The sequence below is a fragment of the Apostichopus japonicus genome, chromosome 17 (genome assembly GCF_037975245.1).
Source record: "Apostichopus japonicus isolate 1M-3 chromosome 17, ASM3797524v1, whole genome shotgun sequence".
Lineage (NCBI taxonomy): Eukaryota > Metazoa > Echinodermata > Holothuroidea > Aspidochirotida > Stichopodidae > Apostichopus > Apostichopus japonicus.
Genome location: NC_092577.1, coordinates 13,253,160 through 13,272,153, shown reverse-complemented (window position 1 = coordinate 13,272,153; position 18,994 = coordinate 13,253,160). Strand labels below are relative to the sequence as shown.

Sequence of the window (18,994 nt, the reverse complement as noted above, 5' to 3'; positions counted from 1 at the left end):
TGGTCCTACATGATCCCATAAAGTAACCAACACTATAGCCAACACTTTTGTGATCACAAAATGTGAACAGATTTTTGATCAAAAGGCACTTTTGAGATCTAAATATGGCGTCGAAAATGTAAGAAATATAAGAGACCTACAAGCGTGTCAACAGATATGATAACATTGGTGACCTCAGATGACATGACCTTTAAGTTTCAAAATGTTCCACCACCCCATTCACAACTTGTCCCAAAATATCAACCATGTCACACCTTGGCATTGAGATTTAATTGCATTAAATGTCAAAAAACTTACTTTGAACTTGTATACATAACTTTACACACAAAGGTCACCCGGAGGTCAACCAATTGACATTTTTGATCGGTGAGACCTAAATAGAGCATGACTGTAAAAATTCAAACATTTTTTCTTTGCCCATTTTCTCCCCCCAAAATACTACTTTTTTAACATTAGCTGACCTTTGGTGACGTTGGATTACATGACCATTAAGTTGAAAATATTCCCCTATACCATTTGCAACTTGTCCAACAAAATCAACCTTGTCACACCTTGGCACTAGGAATTATTGCATTAAATGTCTGAAAATTAACTTTGACCTCATATACCTTCACACATGAAGGTCACACGGGGTCAACCCATTGACATTTATGATCAGAAGGTACCTTTAACATCTGAAAATAGCATCGAAACTGTAAAATTCCACAAAACACGAAAAGGTCACCAGAGGTCAAATTGAGGTCAAGGGTCACCCAGATGCGGTTCGACAATTGGATTACATTGAAGCAACTCCCAACCCTAACGGACAATTTGTTCTCAAGTTATCGCAAAAATACTAGTTTTTTATCATAAATTGACCTTGGGTGACCTTGTATCACATGACCGTTAAGTTTGAAAATATTCCCCTATACCATTTGCAACTACTCCAAAAATATCAACCTTGTCACACCTTGGAACTGGGATTTATTGCATTAAATGTCTGAAAATTAACTTTGACCTCATATAACTTCGCACACGAAGGTCACACGGGGGTCAACCCATTGACATTTATGATCAGAAGGTACCTTTAACATCTGAAAATAGCATCGAAACTGTAAAAATCCACAAACACTTAAAGGTCACCAGAGGTCAAATTGAGGTCAAGGGTCACCCAGATGCGGTCGACAATTGGATTACATTGAAGCAACTCCCAACCCTAACGGACAATTTGTTTTCAAGTTATCGCAAAAAAACTAGTTTTTTATCATTAATTGACCTTTGGTGACCTCGGATCACATGACCGTTAAGTTTGAAAATATTCCCCTATACCATTTGCAACTTGTCTCAAAATATCAACTGTGTAACACATTGGTACTGGGAGTTATTACACTAAATGTCTGAAAATTAACTTTGACCTCATATAACTTAACATACAAAGGTCACCTTGGGTCAACTTATTGACATTTTTGATTGATGAGACCTAAATTAGAGCATCAAACTATACAAATTCAAACATTTTTTTCTTTGCCCATTTGCTATCCCCAAAATACTAGTTTTTTAACATTAATTGACCTTTGGTGACCTCGTATCACATGACCGTTAAGTTTGAAAATATTCCCCTATATCATTTGCAACTTGTCCGAAAATATCAACCATGTCACACCTTGGAACTGGGAGTTGTTGCATTAAATGTCTAAAAATTAACTTTGACCTCGTATAACTTCGCACACGAAGGTCACACGGGTGTCAACCAATTGACATTTTTGATCGGAAGGTACCTTTGATATCCAAATCTAGCATCAAAACCAAACATTTTCTTTTTTGCTCGTTTCCTCCTAAAATAAGCACATTTTTTCTAATGTGACCTTTGACCTTTTGACCTTGGTTTCAGAAGTAGTTTAATCTCCTGATTCCAAAAAACAAAACGACAAGTCTGTACAACCATCCTAACTCCGACCGAAAAACTTTGACCCCATATAACTTCGCACATAAAGGTCACACGGGGTCAACCTGATGACATTTATGATCAGAAGGTACCTTTGACATCTGAAAATAGCATCAAAACTGTAAAAATCCACAAAAACATGTAAAGGTCACCAGAGGTCAAATTGAGGTCAAGGGTCACCTAGATGCGGGTCAACAATTGGATAACATTGAAGCAACTCCCAACCCTAACGGACATTTCGTTCTCAAGTTATCGCAGAAATACTAGTTTTTTATCATTAATTGACCTTTGGTGACCTCGGATCACATGACCGTTAAGTTTGAAAATGCTCCCCTAACCAGTTCACAACTGGTCCCTAAATATCAATCTTGTCACTGGGAGTTATTGCAGTTTTAATATTTTCGGTTTTTGGACCATAACTGACCTTTAGTGACCTTTGTGGGCACCAGAAACAATAGGGCACACCTTCTCCATATGGCGGATCTATAGTCCAAGTTTGGCCTCAATCCAACATTCCCTTATTGAGATAGAGCGTACCCAAGCAAGTGTCACAGACACACACACACACATACACACACACATACGCCAACCTGACTGCATAGGTTCCTTTTGCTAAAGCAAGGAACCAAAAATGGAAAAGGGATACTTTTCAATAACAAAGGTCACTTTAAACTTATGACAAGGGGCACATTTGAGGTTATAAAAGTGGTGGGGATGGGGAGGTACCCAAGCCCCCATCTCCGCCACCCCTTTCTTTGGGCAAACCAACTGACATGACTAATCCTGGCTTTGTGTTACCTTCATTATCAAACTAGTTTAAACTTGAGAGGGAATACAGAGGGAAACGTAGCACACTTCACCTTCTAAGGGTACATTATGACAGTATACATGGGAATACAATGGCACCCCCATCCCCCACCACCGCTGATCTCGTTAAGCTAATCTTGGTATATGTTTTCATTAGCCCGTACTACTAACCTTATTTCGTCAGAATATAAAAAATATATATATATAATAAAGTAAATAAAACAAGGAAACACATACAGACTAAAAGATTGACACACGGACTGAACTTCATTTTATATCATGTAGTTTTTTTCTTACTTTATTCAAGTTAAAGTCGAAAGAGCAATATGATGAAAAGATTGTTGTAGTTTTACATGGTACAAAAGATAATATAGAAGAAAGTATATGCTTGATAAATGGAGATTATCCTGATATGAAAAAAAGTGAGGGGTGAGTGGTTAGTATGCCTAAGGGAGGGGATGGTAAATATGCCTAAGGGAGGGGAAGGGGGTGTGGTAAGTATGCCTAAGATTTCATTTTGAAGACCTATACACTTGTTGGCAGTGAATAGCAGGCACCTCTATCCATAGCAAAATATCATATTAACTATGAACTTCCTTAGAGAGAGTAACAAGAAAATAGAACATTCTATAAAACGACACAAAACAGTTGAACTATCTTTACTATATAAACCAACTGCGCATGCGTATGTGTCTAAGCAAGTTGGTACAGTTCAGAGAAAAAATACGACGAGAGACACTTCCACATTTGTGAGACCCACATGATCACATAATGCCAAGAAATAAGTTGAGATCACGTTCTCCCAAAGCTGTATCTTGTATTGATTAAAACTTTGCTGATGTACTCGTACTCATATTGTTGTACTCCTATACTCATGTTGTTGTACTTGTACCCATGCTGTTGTACTGGTACGCATATTGTTGTACTCCTACTCATGTTGTACTGGTACTCATGCTGTTGTACTCATACTGTTGTACTGGTACTCATGATGTTGTACTCATACTGTTGTACTCATACTCATGTTGTTGTACTCATACTGTTTTACTGGTACTCATGTTGTTGTACTCGAGCTCATACTGTTGTACTCCTACTCATGTTGTTGTACTCCTAATCATGCTGTTGTACTGGTACTCATGCTGTTTTACTGGTACTCATGCTGTTGTACTCATGCTGTTGTACTCATACTGTTGTACTCATACTCATGTTGTTGTACTCATACTGTTTTACTGGTACTCATGTTGTTGTACTCGTACTCATACTGTTGTACTCCTACTCATGTCGTTGTACTCCTAATCATGCTGTTGTACTGGTACTCATGCTGTTGTACTCATACTGTTGTACTCATATTCATGTTGTACTCATGTTGTTGTACTCATACTGTTTTACTGGTACTCATGTCGTTGTACTCATACTCATGTTGTTGTACTCATACGGTTTTACTGGTACTCATGTCGTTGTACTCATACTCATGCTGTTGTACTCATACTCATGTTTTACTGGTACTCAACTCATGCTGTTGTACTCATGCTGTGTACTCTTAAATTTCTCTTAAAATTCAATCACTGCTGTTTGTTTAGTGTTATCCCCCTTTTATCCCCTCACTCTCCCCTTCCCCCCTCTCCAGGTAATTTTTGCAATCCTCATAACACATGGTTTGAATCATATTCTAGCCAAAAATGTCCTTGCTCTCACAAATTACTTGCACCATTATATGATGTTATAACACAGTATTATAGCAGCATGTCATAGTTCCTTCCTTTACAACAGAAACTGGACATGTGTCTAAGTTTTTCTCTTTTTTGTTACATAACCTAAATATCATAATTATTCCATGCGGCCTTTATATGTTAATCTTTTTATAACACTCCTTGCATGAGATAAGCGCAAAGGTATGGCAAGTCGTAGCTTGAAATAATATGCAGGAATTGCAGCATTTAATACTACTTTTGCTTTGTATCAAAGAATAGTTATGTATCTTTGCTGTCCATATTACATAACTCAAATCTCGTCATAATATTTATGTAATATTTCTTATGTAATTATGTTATTACACAGTATGCATGATATAGATATGAGTATGGAGAGTAACTGTCCCTCGTATTATTACAGAATTGAAGCATGTAACGAAACGACTTTATACGTGTCTTGACTTTTCTGTTATATTACATTACCCAAGTATCAAAATAAATATGTAATCTTATATGTAATAACTTTGTTACATAGTATAAACATGAGATTGGTACCATGATATCGCAAGTAATTATCTGTTGTAACATTAAGACACAAAAGCAGGTGAAATTTTTATAGGTTACATAAAGAGAAAGATTAAATGTCCTGCATGGCTTAACTTTAATATCGTGTTAAAGTGACCAAAGCCTCCTGTTAATAATTTGACTTAATAATATTATCACAATTTGTTGTATGTAATATTTCCAACACCTCTACTTACATAAAATAGGTTTTATAACAATTATATCATTTATTATATTTTATAATCTTCTTCATAAAGCATTTCATATTTGTTAAAGGATGGAGGATTATGTGGCGGTTTACTGATAATTATGCAAAATATATATATTAAAAAAGTCTTTTATGAAGAATTACCTTAATGTTACATATGAATTCTACAAATCCTGACACAATGTGAGACCCCTTTTCAACTTTGAGTGGTGGTCCTGACAGTTTGGGAATCCTTGAAATTGGTCACAAGATACATCACAGAGTTTGTCATGGCACGCCGTTTGTACCATTGTTGAGTTGCCGTTGTGGAAACTTACTTCCCCAACATGGAAGGTTGTCGTCATGGGAACTTAGATTGCCGTCATGGAAACTTAGGTTGCCTTCATGGAAACTTGGGTTGTCGTCATGGAAACTTAGGTTGTAGTCATGGAAACTTACATTGCCGTGGTGGAAACTTAGAGGTTGCTGTCGCGAAAACTTGCCTGTTGAAACTAATTAGTTGCAACAAGTTTTGCAATTTCAGGTGTATCATATTGAAATGTGTATCACATAGAATTGGGTATCATATTGAAAACTTGATTGGTAGAAGTAGGACAGGGCCACCATCACAGGTCACTACTCCCATAACAGAATGAAAATGGGCAACGGAATGAAATTGGACAAAGGAAGTTTCCGCGATGGCAACGTACACTTTCTTCGACGGCAACGTAAGTATGGTACAGACGGCGCAACGCATTTTGTGACGGAAGCCTTTCGTCTAATTTGATAAGATACATGTCTATGATACATCACAGTAGAAAAAAGGATATTACTCTTAGAGCTGTAAGGAAACATAACTTGGAAGAAAATAACAATAAAAAACGTACAATCCTGCTCGCTCCAACCCTTAGCCTTCCAATAATATTTGGAAGTAAATTACAAACCAACAATCTTGCTCGCTTCAAGCCTTGGTCATCCATTAAGTGTTGTCTCCACTGGTAACAATCATAAACAGGTTACAAAAACCAGAGTATATTAGGTTTTTCAATGTGCCTCTTCTCCATCCCCTTTCCTCTACCTATCCCCCCTCCCCCTTCCCCTACCCCCTTTCCTTTCACCTCAACACAAATTCCATACATAGTGTTTATCAAAGGCTGGTGGTTATCTTTGACACTTTCTACCACGAAATGTTAATACCAACTGTGTGAGATGCACCAACACATAAAATTATTTTGTTAGAAAATCAAAAGAGACTTTTAATAAGAGAGTTGATAAAAAACTAATTACAATTGTAAGTTGATTTGAAAACCCTGCTTTTGATTCGAAAGTACAAAAAAGAATGTTGTAACTCTGTCAATTTATCGTTATATATACTGTACCTTGTTAAAATAAAAATACATCGTAATAAATTTCACTTGTGTGCTCGTCTGGATGGCCAAAAGTGTTCCTAAACTTGGCTGTAGTTTTTGCATCTGCGAATAATTCTCCTATATTCAAATACATTGAAGCTGTCTTTCCAAAGAGGGATAGCTAAAAGAGAGGAAGAGGGAGAGGGGAAGGGAGGGTGGGAGAGCGGGAGGAAGGGTGGGAGAGGGGAAGGTAGGGAGGGTGGGAGAGGGGAAGGTAGGGAGAGTGGAACAGAGGCAGGGTGGGAGAGGGGAAGGGAGTGTGCAGAGTGGGAGTTAGGGTGGGAGAGGGGAAGGGAGGGAGGGTGGGAGAGTGGGAAGGAGGGAGGGTAGGAGAGGGGAAGGAACACGTAAGAGAGTACTTATGCATTTTGATAGTTTCCTTCACAATTTGAGGGCAGTACTCAATTATATCTTTTTAATTTTTAAGTTAGTTTTAATGGTTTGTAGCTTTGAAACTGATTACACCAACTAGCTGTTATTAGCAGCTGCCTCCTTCAACTGCTTGGCACAATTTCCTCCAAGAAAGGGAAAAGCAAAACAAAGACACCCCACCCCCCATCCCACTCCCAAAAATAAAACTAACTTCCCATCTGCCTTCATTGCAGCCTCACACCAACAATCCTCATACTTTTAATCTGTCCTAGCTGTTGAATTATCTTTGGTCATAAAAGTACTTTCACATTGTAACATGACAACTCAATAAGACATCACTAATTTAGCTGACTGGTCACAGAGAAAGACCACAACTAGATAGATGACACGTTAACTATAACAAGAAAAGCTTACTTGGACAACAGAACTAAAGATTGTTATGACACTAAAGCACATGATGTAGCTTTCATTCCCTGAGCTTACAAGGCTGTATCTTGCAGGCACCAAACGACATAACTCCAGTACTTATCATAATTTTCTTCTTCCGAATACAACAATTCTAAGGCATTGGCTAGACAAGGCAGAACAAATTCAGAATTTTCGCTGACAAAAATGATATGTTTTATAGCATTTAAAATGATTTCTGAGCAAATAAAAAAAAAGAAAAGAAAAAAAAAGTAGGAGCTACTATCAATCACACAAGGTTTGATATTTTGTATTATAGTCTAGTTACATCAGTTTGGAAGTGATTATCTACGAAAAAGCTATAAGTAACACAGAGGGAAAATTCAGCACCATAGAAATGTTAAGCGGTGGCACGTGGCAGAGTATATTTGATGTCCTCTAAAGTTACCTTGTTTCATGAAACTAAAATTAATGAGCTCTAAAACATTTGGTCTAGTTACCATCAAGTGAAATAAATGCAGTGCCGACTGAGAGAAGTAGTTTTGAAGTGGCAGTTACTGCAAGCAACACTGAATTTAACACAACTATCAATACAAAACTAATAAAAAAAGAGTAAAAAATATGGAGTCTACCAGCATTAGCAAAGAGAAAGCCTGGAGCGACATGTAAGAGATTAATTTGTATTGTACTCATTTCCATGGCAACAGGGTGCAGATTTGAGCTTAATAAACTATATGCCATTCCAAAAGTGAAATTGTGAAGGGATAGAATTAACATCAAATTGCGATAGCATCTGTAATGGATGGGGGGGGGGGGGGGCTATAAGATATTAGTGCCTATTAGTATCTTCAAACTATATATCTGCTACATACAGAGCATAGCATTAGAGGATGACCTTTGACCTGATTTTTTGCAGTCCTTCCTCGACGACGGAAGCACTCTACTCTTGCAGATACTCTTCACCGATGCCACCGTCAAATATGTCATTCTCCACCGAAGATGTCGGGACGAATCCGGGAGACGGGGACTGCGTAGAATTTCATTCATTTATTTTTCCATTTTCTCACAATGTTTATAAAATAATAGGACTGTGAAGACAATACCATGCAAAGAAAATAATAAGTAGTAATTCAAATAAAAGAAAAATAATGGAAATTACGGAGAGAAAATGGTGGAAGGGCTTGGAAGCCGTAGCTTGTACAAGAAGCCCACCAAGAATAAAGGTAACAAGTATAAAGTATATGGGCATAATAATAAAGCCCCTTACAAAGAGACCTATACCCCCCCCACCCCTAAAATAAAAAAAATAAAAAAAAGACATTTTGATAATGTGGGAAATACTTAAAGTCAGAGACAAATGTAGATCTAAAGATGTTGATACTTGGATAAAAGATGATTTTTCAACTTGAATGAAAATGAATTAAGGTACTTAATATTTCTTAATGTATGACTTAGGCTATTCCAGAAATTAACACCATAACAGACGATGGAACGTTTAAAGACATCGGTATTTATGGGCAATGAAAATAAATTTCCAGAGGATCTGGTGTGGTAGTTATGTATATTATAATTGAAATTAAAGTAATTATTAAAATTGACTGGTAATTTATTATTAATAGACTTAAAAATAAAAACTGCACAGTGGTATCTATGTAAATCAAAAATATCTAGTAAGTTCAGTGAGCTGAATAGTGGTGGGGTATGTGCTAAGAAACCAGACTGTGTAATAACACGGACAGCCTTCTTTTGTAATAAAAGCAATTGCTTTAGGTAGGTAGAATATGCATTACCCCAAACAATATTACAATAATTAAGATGAGGTAGTATGAGAGTATTATACAAGTTCTTGAGAATATACATTGGAACAAAGTCTTTGATTTTATAAAGGACTCCAACAGTTTTTGAGATGGTAGTTTTAATCTTGGAGATGTGGGAAGACCACTTTAGAGCAGGATCAATAAATAAACCTAGGAATTTTATGACCTCAACACGCTTTAACTGTGAGTTGCCAATACAAATATCTATGTTCTTGATTTTTTGTGGTTTGGGTGAAAAATCATAAAGTGGGTTTTGTTAATATTCAAAGATAATTTATTTACTTGACACCAAGTAGAGACTTTAGCTAATTCAAAATTTATAGTAGATGCAGCATGATTTATATCTTTGTGTTTATATAGTATACTGGTGTCATCTGCGAAAAGTGTAAAATACAAGGTGTTTGAACAATTTATAATATCATTTATATACAAGGAGAAAAGCAGTGGACCTAAAATTGACCCTTGTGGTACTCCACATGTAATTTTACTGAAATTAGAATAGTGATTATCAATATGAACACATTGGCGTCTGCCGGATAGATAATTAACAAACCAGTTAAATGCAACCCCTCTTATACCATAATGATACAATTTGTTGAAGAGAATTCCATGATTGACAGTATCAAAGGCTTTAGATAAATCTAAAAATACACACAAAGAATATTCCTTATTGTTAAAGCCGTTAATGATATATTGAGAAACATCCAAAGCTGCCATATCTGTAGAACGCCCCTTACGAAATCCAAATTGTCTATCAGTAATAATGTTGTTCTTGTCTAAAAAGTGTACAGTACGGTTATATATTATACGTTCTAAGAGTTTAGATAAAGATGAAAGAACTGAGATGGGCCTGTAATTGTTAATAGATAGCTTATCACCACTTTTGAAAATTGGAGTAACTTTAGCTTCTTTAGTACGAGTTGGTACAACACCTGTAGATATTGATAAATTAAAAATATATGTAAGAGGGGCAGCTATAATAAAACGATTTTCTTGGAGAAACTGAACAGAAATATTATCAAGACCACAAGAGCCTTTTTTCAATTGCATTATTAAATTGATAATTTCAGAGGAGTTGGTTGGTGAGATAAATAGAGATGATGGGGTACTATCAGTAAGAAAATCTGTAAATTTTGAGTGACAAGTGGGAATAGAACTTGCAAGGTTGTTACCTATATTAGCAAAAAAGTCATTAAATTTCTCGGCCATGTCAAATTTATTTGTAATTAACAAATCATTATCTTTAATTTTATCAATTTGAGTATTGATTGAAGTACGACCAAGAATTTTATTAATCGTATACCATGTTTTCTTTAAATTATTTTTATTGTCTTTGAAACAGTTTTCATAATACATCTTCTTGGCTAATCTGATAATTTTTGTCAGTTTATTTTTATAAAGAGTATATTTACATTTATTGGTACTGGAAGGATTAAGAAGGTACTTTTTATATAATTTATTCTTTTTTGAAATTGAAGTTAAAATACTTGATGTTATCCAAGGTGAGCGAATAGTATTGGATTTTCTTTTAAATTGCTTAACTACACAGTGCTTAGAAATTATATTGTTAATATTATCGACAAAAAAGTTATATGCAGTATCAACATCTCGGAGATTGTATAATAGGTTCCAATCAAAAGAAGAAAGTTCTAAATTGATATTACGTAAAGAATCTTTACTGGTCCTCTTATGGTAAAAAAAGTTATTGGAGCATGGTAATGAGTGCGCCTTAAAATCCCTACAACGATAAACAGGCAAGTGGTCACTTATGTCTGATAATAGAATCCCCGAGCTTAAGTTAACAAAAGTATCATTACAAAAGATGTTGTCAATGAGTGAGGCTGATTGTGGAGTAATTCTAGTTGGTTTTGAAATAAGTGGAAAGTAAGAATGGGAATACATTAGATCTAAGAAATTGGATACATTAGAATCATGATCACTTTTTAACAAGTCAATATTAAAGTCACCACAGATATAGCAAGTCTTACTGACAACACTTAAATTAATCATTAGACTGGACAGTTCATCATTAAAATTGGATATTGGAATGTCAGGGGGCTTATAGATAACTCCTATAGAAAGAGATTTGTTGTCAAATTTTACATCAATAAATAAAGATTCAAATAATAAAGGGTTGGACATCAAATCATTCCTAACAGTAAAAGATACTGAATTAAGGACATAAAAACCAACACCACCACCCCGTTTAGTATCCCTGTCCCTATGCGTAAAAGTATAATCTGGGATTTGAATTAAATCAAGATTAGTATCGGAATGCAACCAGGTCTCCGTAATAGCTATAACTGTAAATTTAAATGATGAAGATGCCAAGAAATCGCGAATAGTATTATAATTACGCATTAAGCTACGGGCATTAAGGTGAATAATGGAAAGGTGCTATGTGAAAAATTGTGTAGATTATGTAAATCACTTACATCAGAATATAAAGAGGAATCAAAATTAGATGAATAATTATCAACCTGATCATCATCTTCATTTGAGATTAAATCACACTCAGAAAAAATATGGTTCAGAAGAGTAGGATTTCCCAAAGTTGTAGAAATATCATTGGAAGTGTTCGAGTCCAAAGTGTTAATTGGATTCATTAGGTCCTAGTGTCCTCGAAATAAAGAAAATACAAATTACTTCTTGAACTACAAATTATTCAAGTCATTCAATCCATTTATTCGTTTCTTCAGTTCACCTCCATCTGCAGATTTTGTTAAGGCAAAAATCCGTCCATCTATGGTCCAGGCTGATGAGACACGGAGATGGTCTTTGACCTTCTGTAAGAGTGCCTTGTTTCTCGCAGTCAGGTCCTCCTGGATGCCGATGCCCGATGATTTCAGTTTGCGTCTTGCTCTTAGCACACGTGACTTTATGTTATAGTTGGTGAATTTCATTATGATTGATCTTGATCCTTTTCCGTTGGGTTTTCCAATACGATGGCTCCTATCGATGTCGGACAGTTTGAGATCAACACCAAGTTTTTCCTCGGCAAGTTTTGTAATAATTTGATCGGTATTTTCGCCTGTACTCTCTGGAATACCGAAAATGCGAATACAGTTGCGGCGAGAATATTGCTCCATTAAATTGAGTTCACATTTGTATTGATCTAAGTCACTTCTTAATTTCTCATTTTCCTTGGCTAATGCAGCTAATTCTTTGTTGCTTTTGTCCATTTGGAATTCAAGATCCAGGATCCGACCTTCATGGAGGTCAATGACATGAGATATTTTGTCAAGGGATTCTTTAAGTGCTTCTTTAAGTGCAGACTGGATAACGACTTTCAGATCATTGCTTTCAAGTAGGGCGGATAAAATGGAAGAGATCAATTCTTCCTGTTTTCTAGTTGAAACTCCTTTTGTGTCCTTGGTGTCTGGCATCATGGATTTGGTCGCTCAACAAGGGACAGAAGGCAACTTGTAGACGGAGACAAGTTAACTTGTGTAGGATTAAAGGATTAAATGGTGTAAGACTGCTTGATGGTCATTGGAGTGTAACGGTCGATATCTTCTCCTTGAACTGTTCAAAGTCAAAATGGCATCCACATAATAGAGAAGTCCAGAAGGAGAGGCTCAACAATGTAGGTATGAACAGGACACATAGGATAGGTTTGAACTTAGTCACATATTTCCTGTAAAAAGTAATACATACTTTCTCAAGAACGTGATGACTAAAAGATAAGTCAACTTGTCAAATGTATTCTCTGATGGATAATCACCAACCTGTATAAGATTGAACAAGATTGCTCACACAAAAACAGTAAAATTACAGAGAAAACAGGAGGCTGTCTCTAATGTGACTTGTGCTAGTAGTGACAATCTGTATCATCCTGGAGTAGAGACAGAAATCAGATTTAATGATTATAGAATGCATAATACTGTAGCCTAATATCACCAGGTAAGTTACTGTTAGACACACACAGAGGGGTGTGTTGAGAGCCCAGTCAGTAACTTACTGTTCGACACAAACAGAGGGGTGTGTTGAGAGCCCGGTCAGTAACTTACTGTTAGACACAAACAGATTGTGTGTTGAGAGCCCGGTCACTAACTTACTGTTAGACACACACAGATTGTGTGTTGAGAGCCTGGTCAGTAACTTACTGTTAGACACAAACAGTGGGGTGTGCTGAGGGCCTGGTCAGGCCCCACCGGTCCAGCTCTTTGAACTCTTCAGTATACTAAAGCATCATCCCGAAAAATAAGAATAAACTGTTCTTCTGCGTACAAATGTTTCTGGACCGGCACGGACAGGGCTAGGATGTAGTCCCCACTAACTTCCCCCTCTCATCAGGTCTTACAGGTCCTCACTAACCCCCCACCCCCCTGCCCCCTCTCATCAGGTCCTATGAACACTGTAACTGATTGCATATAGAGCATTATATTGATACTACGTCATTTGTTAATGTGAACAGTTTGTTAACAATGTATGCTATCAAGAGTGGAACCTGTGTTAATGGAAATGTAAGATTTTCTGGAGTGTTAGCTCAGTGGTTAACGCCGGTGCCTTTCAATCATAAGGTCCCCGGTTCGAGTCACTCCAAGATTAATGTGTGTCGTCCAGTTACAGAGTTGCTAACAATTAACAATTCATAATCATGGACGTTAAATATGAATGTAAGAGACTGACTTCGGTCAGCTTGCGGCTTTGATAAGCCAATGAGGCTTCTTCGCGAGTTCCTGCTTGCAGGAGGATCTAATATACAATACAAACAAGATGAACTTTCTTTCATACATCACAAAAATACACCAGATCACTGCTTTAATTGTCTGGTGGAAGATTTGGATACATTCTCCTAGTAGTTCTTATTTTCTCTTTCTAACCATGTGAAAATTGTCCCCATTCAACGTTTTCTTCTTGTAGAAATCTGGTTTTCAAATTCACCAGATTTGCGTTTTGGCAAGATATTTACATTGTGTCCTCAGGTAAAATTAGACATTTCATCTCAATTGTCTTTCTTCATCCACATGTATCAACATTTGGGGACCTGTAGCTATCATATAACTAGTAAAATTAAAGTTCAGTGCACTTGATAGTGGATGCATGCTATTGGATCCCCACCCCCCGCCCCCTCAAGGGGTAGGGGTGAATCAATGGGGACCTGTCATAGCTATCGTATAACTAGTAAATTACAGTTCAGTGTGCTGGACTGTGGATGCATGCTATTGGATGCAACCCCCCCCCCACCCCTCAAATGGCATTTGTGAGCTATCGATCCCAATTCCGGTTACAAATTTGCACAATCCTAAGCATTTTATATACTTTTAGCATCACTACTACAGACACACCTGCTGTCTAATTAGTTGAAACTGAAACACTCCTTCAGATCGAAGCAAGCCTTTCATGACCGATGTTAAACACTGCATCAAAGCTTTTACACTTGTTCAATAAAGCTTGTAACTAAATACTATACGCCTGGTATGATAGCTCAGAAAAACCAGAAAAATAGAAAATATAAGAAGATAAAAAGGAACAAACAAACAAACATGAAACCATTCAAATGCATTCGAACAGAACTTAATTTCAAGACATCTGAGAATTCAGCTCTTATTCAACTAAATGGAGTTAATAAATACCAAAAGTTACATGAATTATTTTTCTAACAAAGTGCCATTCCCATAAACCATGGTTTCTGCGTTTATTACTTGCTCAGGTGTACATACAGCACCACATACATGACAATTGTTGGACATGGATGAAAGAATACCTTTACTGGTCAAGTATTGTATCAATAATTTTACATCTTTTTTTTTTTAGCAAATGTTCAATTTTAGCATTTATTACCTGTTTTCTTTTTGTCAAAACTGCTTTGGTTCTTTTAAATAACGGATCTGTTAACATATAGCCAGCTGTATGTTGACAATTTTTGATAACATATTAAAATCATTTCAGCCTGCAAGCATATCCAACAATTGTCATACATCTGGTATTGTACGTACATCAGTGCAAGTAATAAACACAGCAATGGTACATTCCTGAATACGATTTTGGCAACTTTCTCGCTTCTGTCGTAGTACCAGTCTACAGCGTATAGAATTATTCCGAGCCATGACTTCTCAACAATATCGTTCTTCAATTCTCTGCACGAGAAGGTACACCATGATGGTTAGATATTTGATGAGGCACTGATTTAACAGTAACCATTAACACAAATGAATGTAATATTAATATTTAATATTTGCTTTTTATATAGCACTTTATACCAGCAATAGGTCTCAAAGCCCTATACAGACGTTAAATTACCCCTGGTCAATGATAACCTGTCCCAGAGACAATCCCTCCAGTCGACGGCAGTTATATACTGCGCCCAATGACAAGTTACCTCACAGGTACTCATTTAACCCCTGGGTGGAGAGAGGCAATTGAGATAAATCATCTTGCCCAAGGACACAACGTAATGAACTAAGCAGGAATCGAACCAGCAATCCTTGGATCACAAGTCTGACGCCCAATAGCCAATTGGCCACCACACTCATGTATGTAGGTATGTATGCTAAAAGATATCCTCGCAAGCCGTATTATAACTGTGTCGGTATATATATTTTTTACAGAAATGAAGATATCCACCAGACTTGTACCAACGACATACCTGCCAGATACAATTACACTGTAACACACCCATTTAATGAGTCTACTTCCTGACAAAGAAAAAAACAACAACAACTACAGTACAAGACTTTTATAGCTTTGAGACAACACCCTACTGAAGTTATGTAATGTATAGGCTCTGTTTTACCTCCATGGTATAGGTAGCCGAATTTTGCCCAGGGGACTAACACTATAACATGCTACTCTCAATAAAGCCAAATATAAAATACCAGAAAAACTAGGATTTGGTAGAATGAAAAAAAAACAGAAAACAGATACAAATCGACCGTGAATAAAATGACACAAATGTGGAAACAGTAAAATTTAAAATGTTGACTTAGCCACATTTCTGCAGTTTGAGATTCAATTGTGCTACACACTGTACAGTTAATGCTGGTAAACTAATAGATTTCTAACTTTGTGGTATGTTTCATCATTATAATCACTGGTTGTCAAGATTATCTCTTTCCAAATATATTTAGAAAAGGACAGTACTAGTTCTATTAAACATAATACCAATTTAAATGTATCAGTGGGTCTTAAGCGTTAAACCTTAGCCCTCAGGGCAGGGAATGTGTACCATAGTACACTGTAGCACAGTATTAAGACATATATGACTACATGACAGGTGTGTGCATCATTATACTGTATGGCAGGGCATACTGTATCTAAGCCTTAGCCTGCACGGCAGGGAATGTGTACCATAGTACACTGTAGCACAGTATTAAGATATATATGACTACATGACAGGTGTGTGCATCATTATACTGTATGGCAGGGCATATCTAAGCCTTAGCCTGCACGGCAGGTATGTGTACCATAGTACACTGTAGCACAGTATTAAGAAATATATGACTATATGGCAGGTGTTACATCATTATACTGTATGGCAGGGCATATCTAAGCCTTAGCCCGCACGGCAGGGAATGTGTGCCATAGTACACTGTAGCACAGTATTAAGACATATATTACTACATGAGAGGTGTGTGCATCATTATACTGTATGGCAGGGCATATCTAAGCCTTAGCCCGCACGACAGGGAATGTGTGCCATAGTACACTGTAGCACAGTATTAAGACATATATGACTACATGACAGGTGTGTGCATCATTATACTGTATGGCAGGGCAAATCTAAGCCTTAGCCCGCACGGCAGGGAATGTGTACCATGGTACACTGTAGTACAGTATTAAGACATATATGACTACATGACAGGTGTGTGCATCATTATACTGTATGGCAGGGCATATCTAAGCCTTAGCCTGGACGGCAGGCATGTGCTACATCAGACCGCAAGATAGGTACTTGTACCATAGTACACAGTAGAACTGAATATGATATCATGAGACTGCAACGCAGGCATGTGTTCTGTTGGACATGTAGGGCTATGCTTGATCGCAGGCATATTTCTCAAGTGTTATCCTCCTCCCTTGCCCATCCTCCTCCGTACTTACTACTAACCGCTGTTACATCAGATCGTACGCCAAGTTAGAGCAGAATATGTGAGAATGCGTTTTGTGGCATTTTGAAATCAACCTAATTTCTAACAGTTAAAGATGATTATATAACTATAACTATATATATATATATATATATATATATATATATATATATATATCATATAACCATATGTTTCACTTCAGCCATCAGATCGTTTGCCAAGTTAGAGCAGAAAATGTCCTGAGTAAAAATATAACTAAAATAGGGGGAAAAAATTACCACAGTTGTGTGGCTATCACCTTGCTCGTAAAAAAACCTACGTTTCTGTTACAACAATGAAATACAATAAAAATGCCATTTAGTTTCATGTACAGTACATTTAAGGCAGCATTTAAACCACACTTCCCTTTCAAACATTTCCTTTGAAAAACATATTCACTTTTCCTGACTAGAAAGTAATGATGCAACCGGAATAAAACTCACTGTTATTCCTCTCCCCTCTGTTAATCAAACAAATTTTTGCTCTCAATATTGACTCTAAATTTTATCTTGCTATTTATTATTTGGGTGTTAGCTAACAGGTGAAACCAGTCCCCTCTGTTAATCAAACAAATTTTTGCTCTCAATATTGACTCTAAATTTTATCTTGCTATTTATTATTTGGGTGTTAGCTAACAGGTGAAACCAGTCCAGTCTATTTGGTGTTCACACACAATAATCTTTACACGGCCAAAAGATGACTGAAATCAATGACGTACTGAATATTAAGCCAAACCTTAATATATATTGCTGTCAGGACTGAATGAGGGCTTGGTAAATTTACTTAACAAATTTTTATAGATAGAATTTATGTTTATTTTTTTATTTTTTTTTATTTAGCAGCATCTGCTGTGGACAAGTGTTGCAACATGTATGTGCAACTATATACAGAACTTTCATATCTGGGAAATTATGCTGTCAGTGTTTTGCATGTGTGTGTGTATGTATGTATGTGTGCGTTTGTTTGTATTCTGACCGAGGACTTGAACAAAAGAATTCCAGGTCCTCGGTTTTCTCGGATTTCTAAAGAATCACCACGTCCTGGGAAGAATTCTATTGTATGGGGTATTGTTACAACGTGCTGTAACATTTAACAGCGTGATAAAAACAAGAGGAAATAACAGAGATAAACAGGGAGAAATGAGGTAAAAAATTATAAAAGGAGTAAAAAAAGGGAAAAATAAGAAGAAAAAGAAGAAGAAAAACAAAGGGAAAGAGATTGTGAATCTAGCATAAATTGCAATAAACTATCATGAGTAATGTTTCACATGACTTGTTAAAATTTCCCTCTAGTTACTGGAACCTTTCCTCAAAAATATTGGCTGATTTCATGCTATTTCACATTTCTACGTTTGTTTATTTAGTTAGCTGACAGTTGCTCTACAGTTTAAGAAAACCTTACATTGAAGCCACCTTTGTAATATTACTACAAGGAGGTCTGGATATGGTTTAGTAATCTCAAGGGGGGGGGGGGGGGGGTATGCAGACGCCGAATGCCTGTGCATTGGCTTTATAGTCTTGCACGTAAGGGCATACAGGAATAAATTTATCCAGCGACGTGCATTATAGCTGATCACGACGCACATACAGGGTGCAGCCTAAGGTAAACAAAGACATTACAAACGAATACATTGCTATTTAGCGCCATCAATATAGCATTGTGTATTCTCTACATGGACCAAGGATCTAAAATATTGTAAAACTTTGGTTTATCAACCCAAAATACTTGAGAAGCAAACACACCCACCCA

At 36.6% G+C, this 18,994-nt stretch overlaps 2 protein-coding genes and 1 long non-coding RNA gene across 4 annotated transcripts in view; all 3 read right to left on the bottom strand.

Annotated features, from left to right (window-relative positions):
- The window catches only part of LOC139984949 (monocarboxylate transporter 12-like), a 256,740-nt gene that overhangs the window by 102,460 nt on the left and 135,286 nt on the right, over positions 1-18,994 (bottom strand). The gene's annotated exons all lie outside the window — the stretch shown is intronic.
- Positions 1,877-18,994, bottom strand: part of LOC139984953 (uncharacterized) — a 104,540-nt gene continuing 87,422 nt past the window's right edge. Inside the window, exon 2 of the long non-coding RNA XR_011799239.1 lies at positions 1,877-2,104. This is a non-coding gene — a long non-coding RNA (uncharacterized lncRNA). The remainder of the gene's footprint in view (positions 2,105-18,994) is intronic.
- Positions 6,895-18,994, bottom strand: part of LOC139984948 (sorting nexin-17-like) — a 39,044-nt gene continuing 26,944 nt past the window's right edge. The window contains exon 12 of one of the 2 annotated variants that reach the window (XM_071999101.1): positions 6,895-8,444. In XM_071999101.1, coding sequence (XP_071855202.1) covers positions 8,400-8,444 — 45 coding nt within the window. In that variant the 3' untranslated portion in view covers positions 6,895-8,399. Of the gene's footprint in view, positions 8,445-12,780; positions 12,811-18,994 lie in introns of those variants that run through there. The other variant, XM_071999102.1, reaches the window with a different exon arrangement.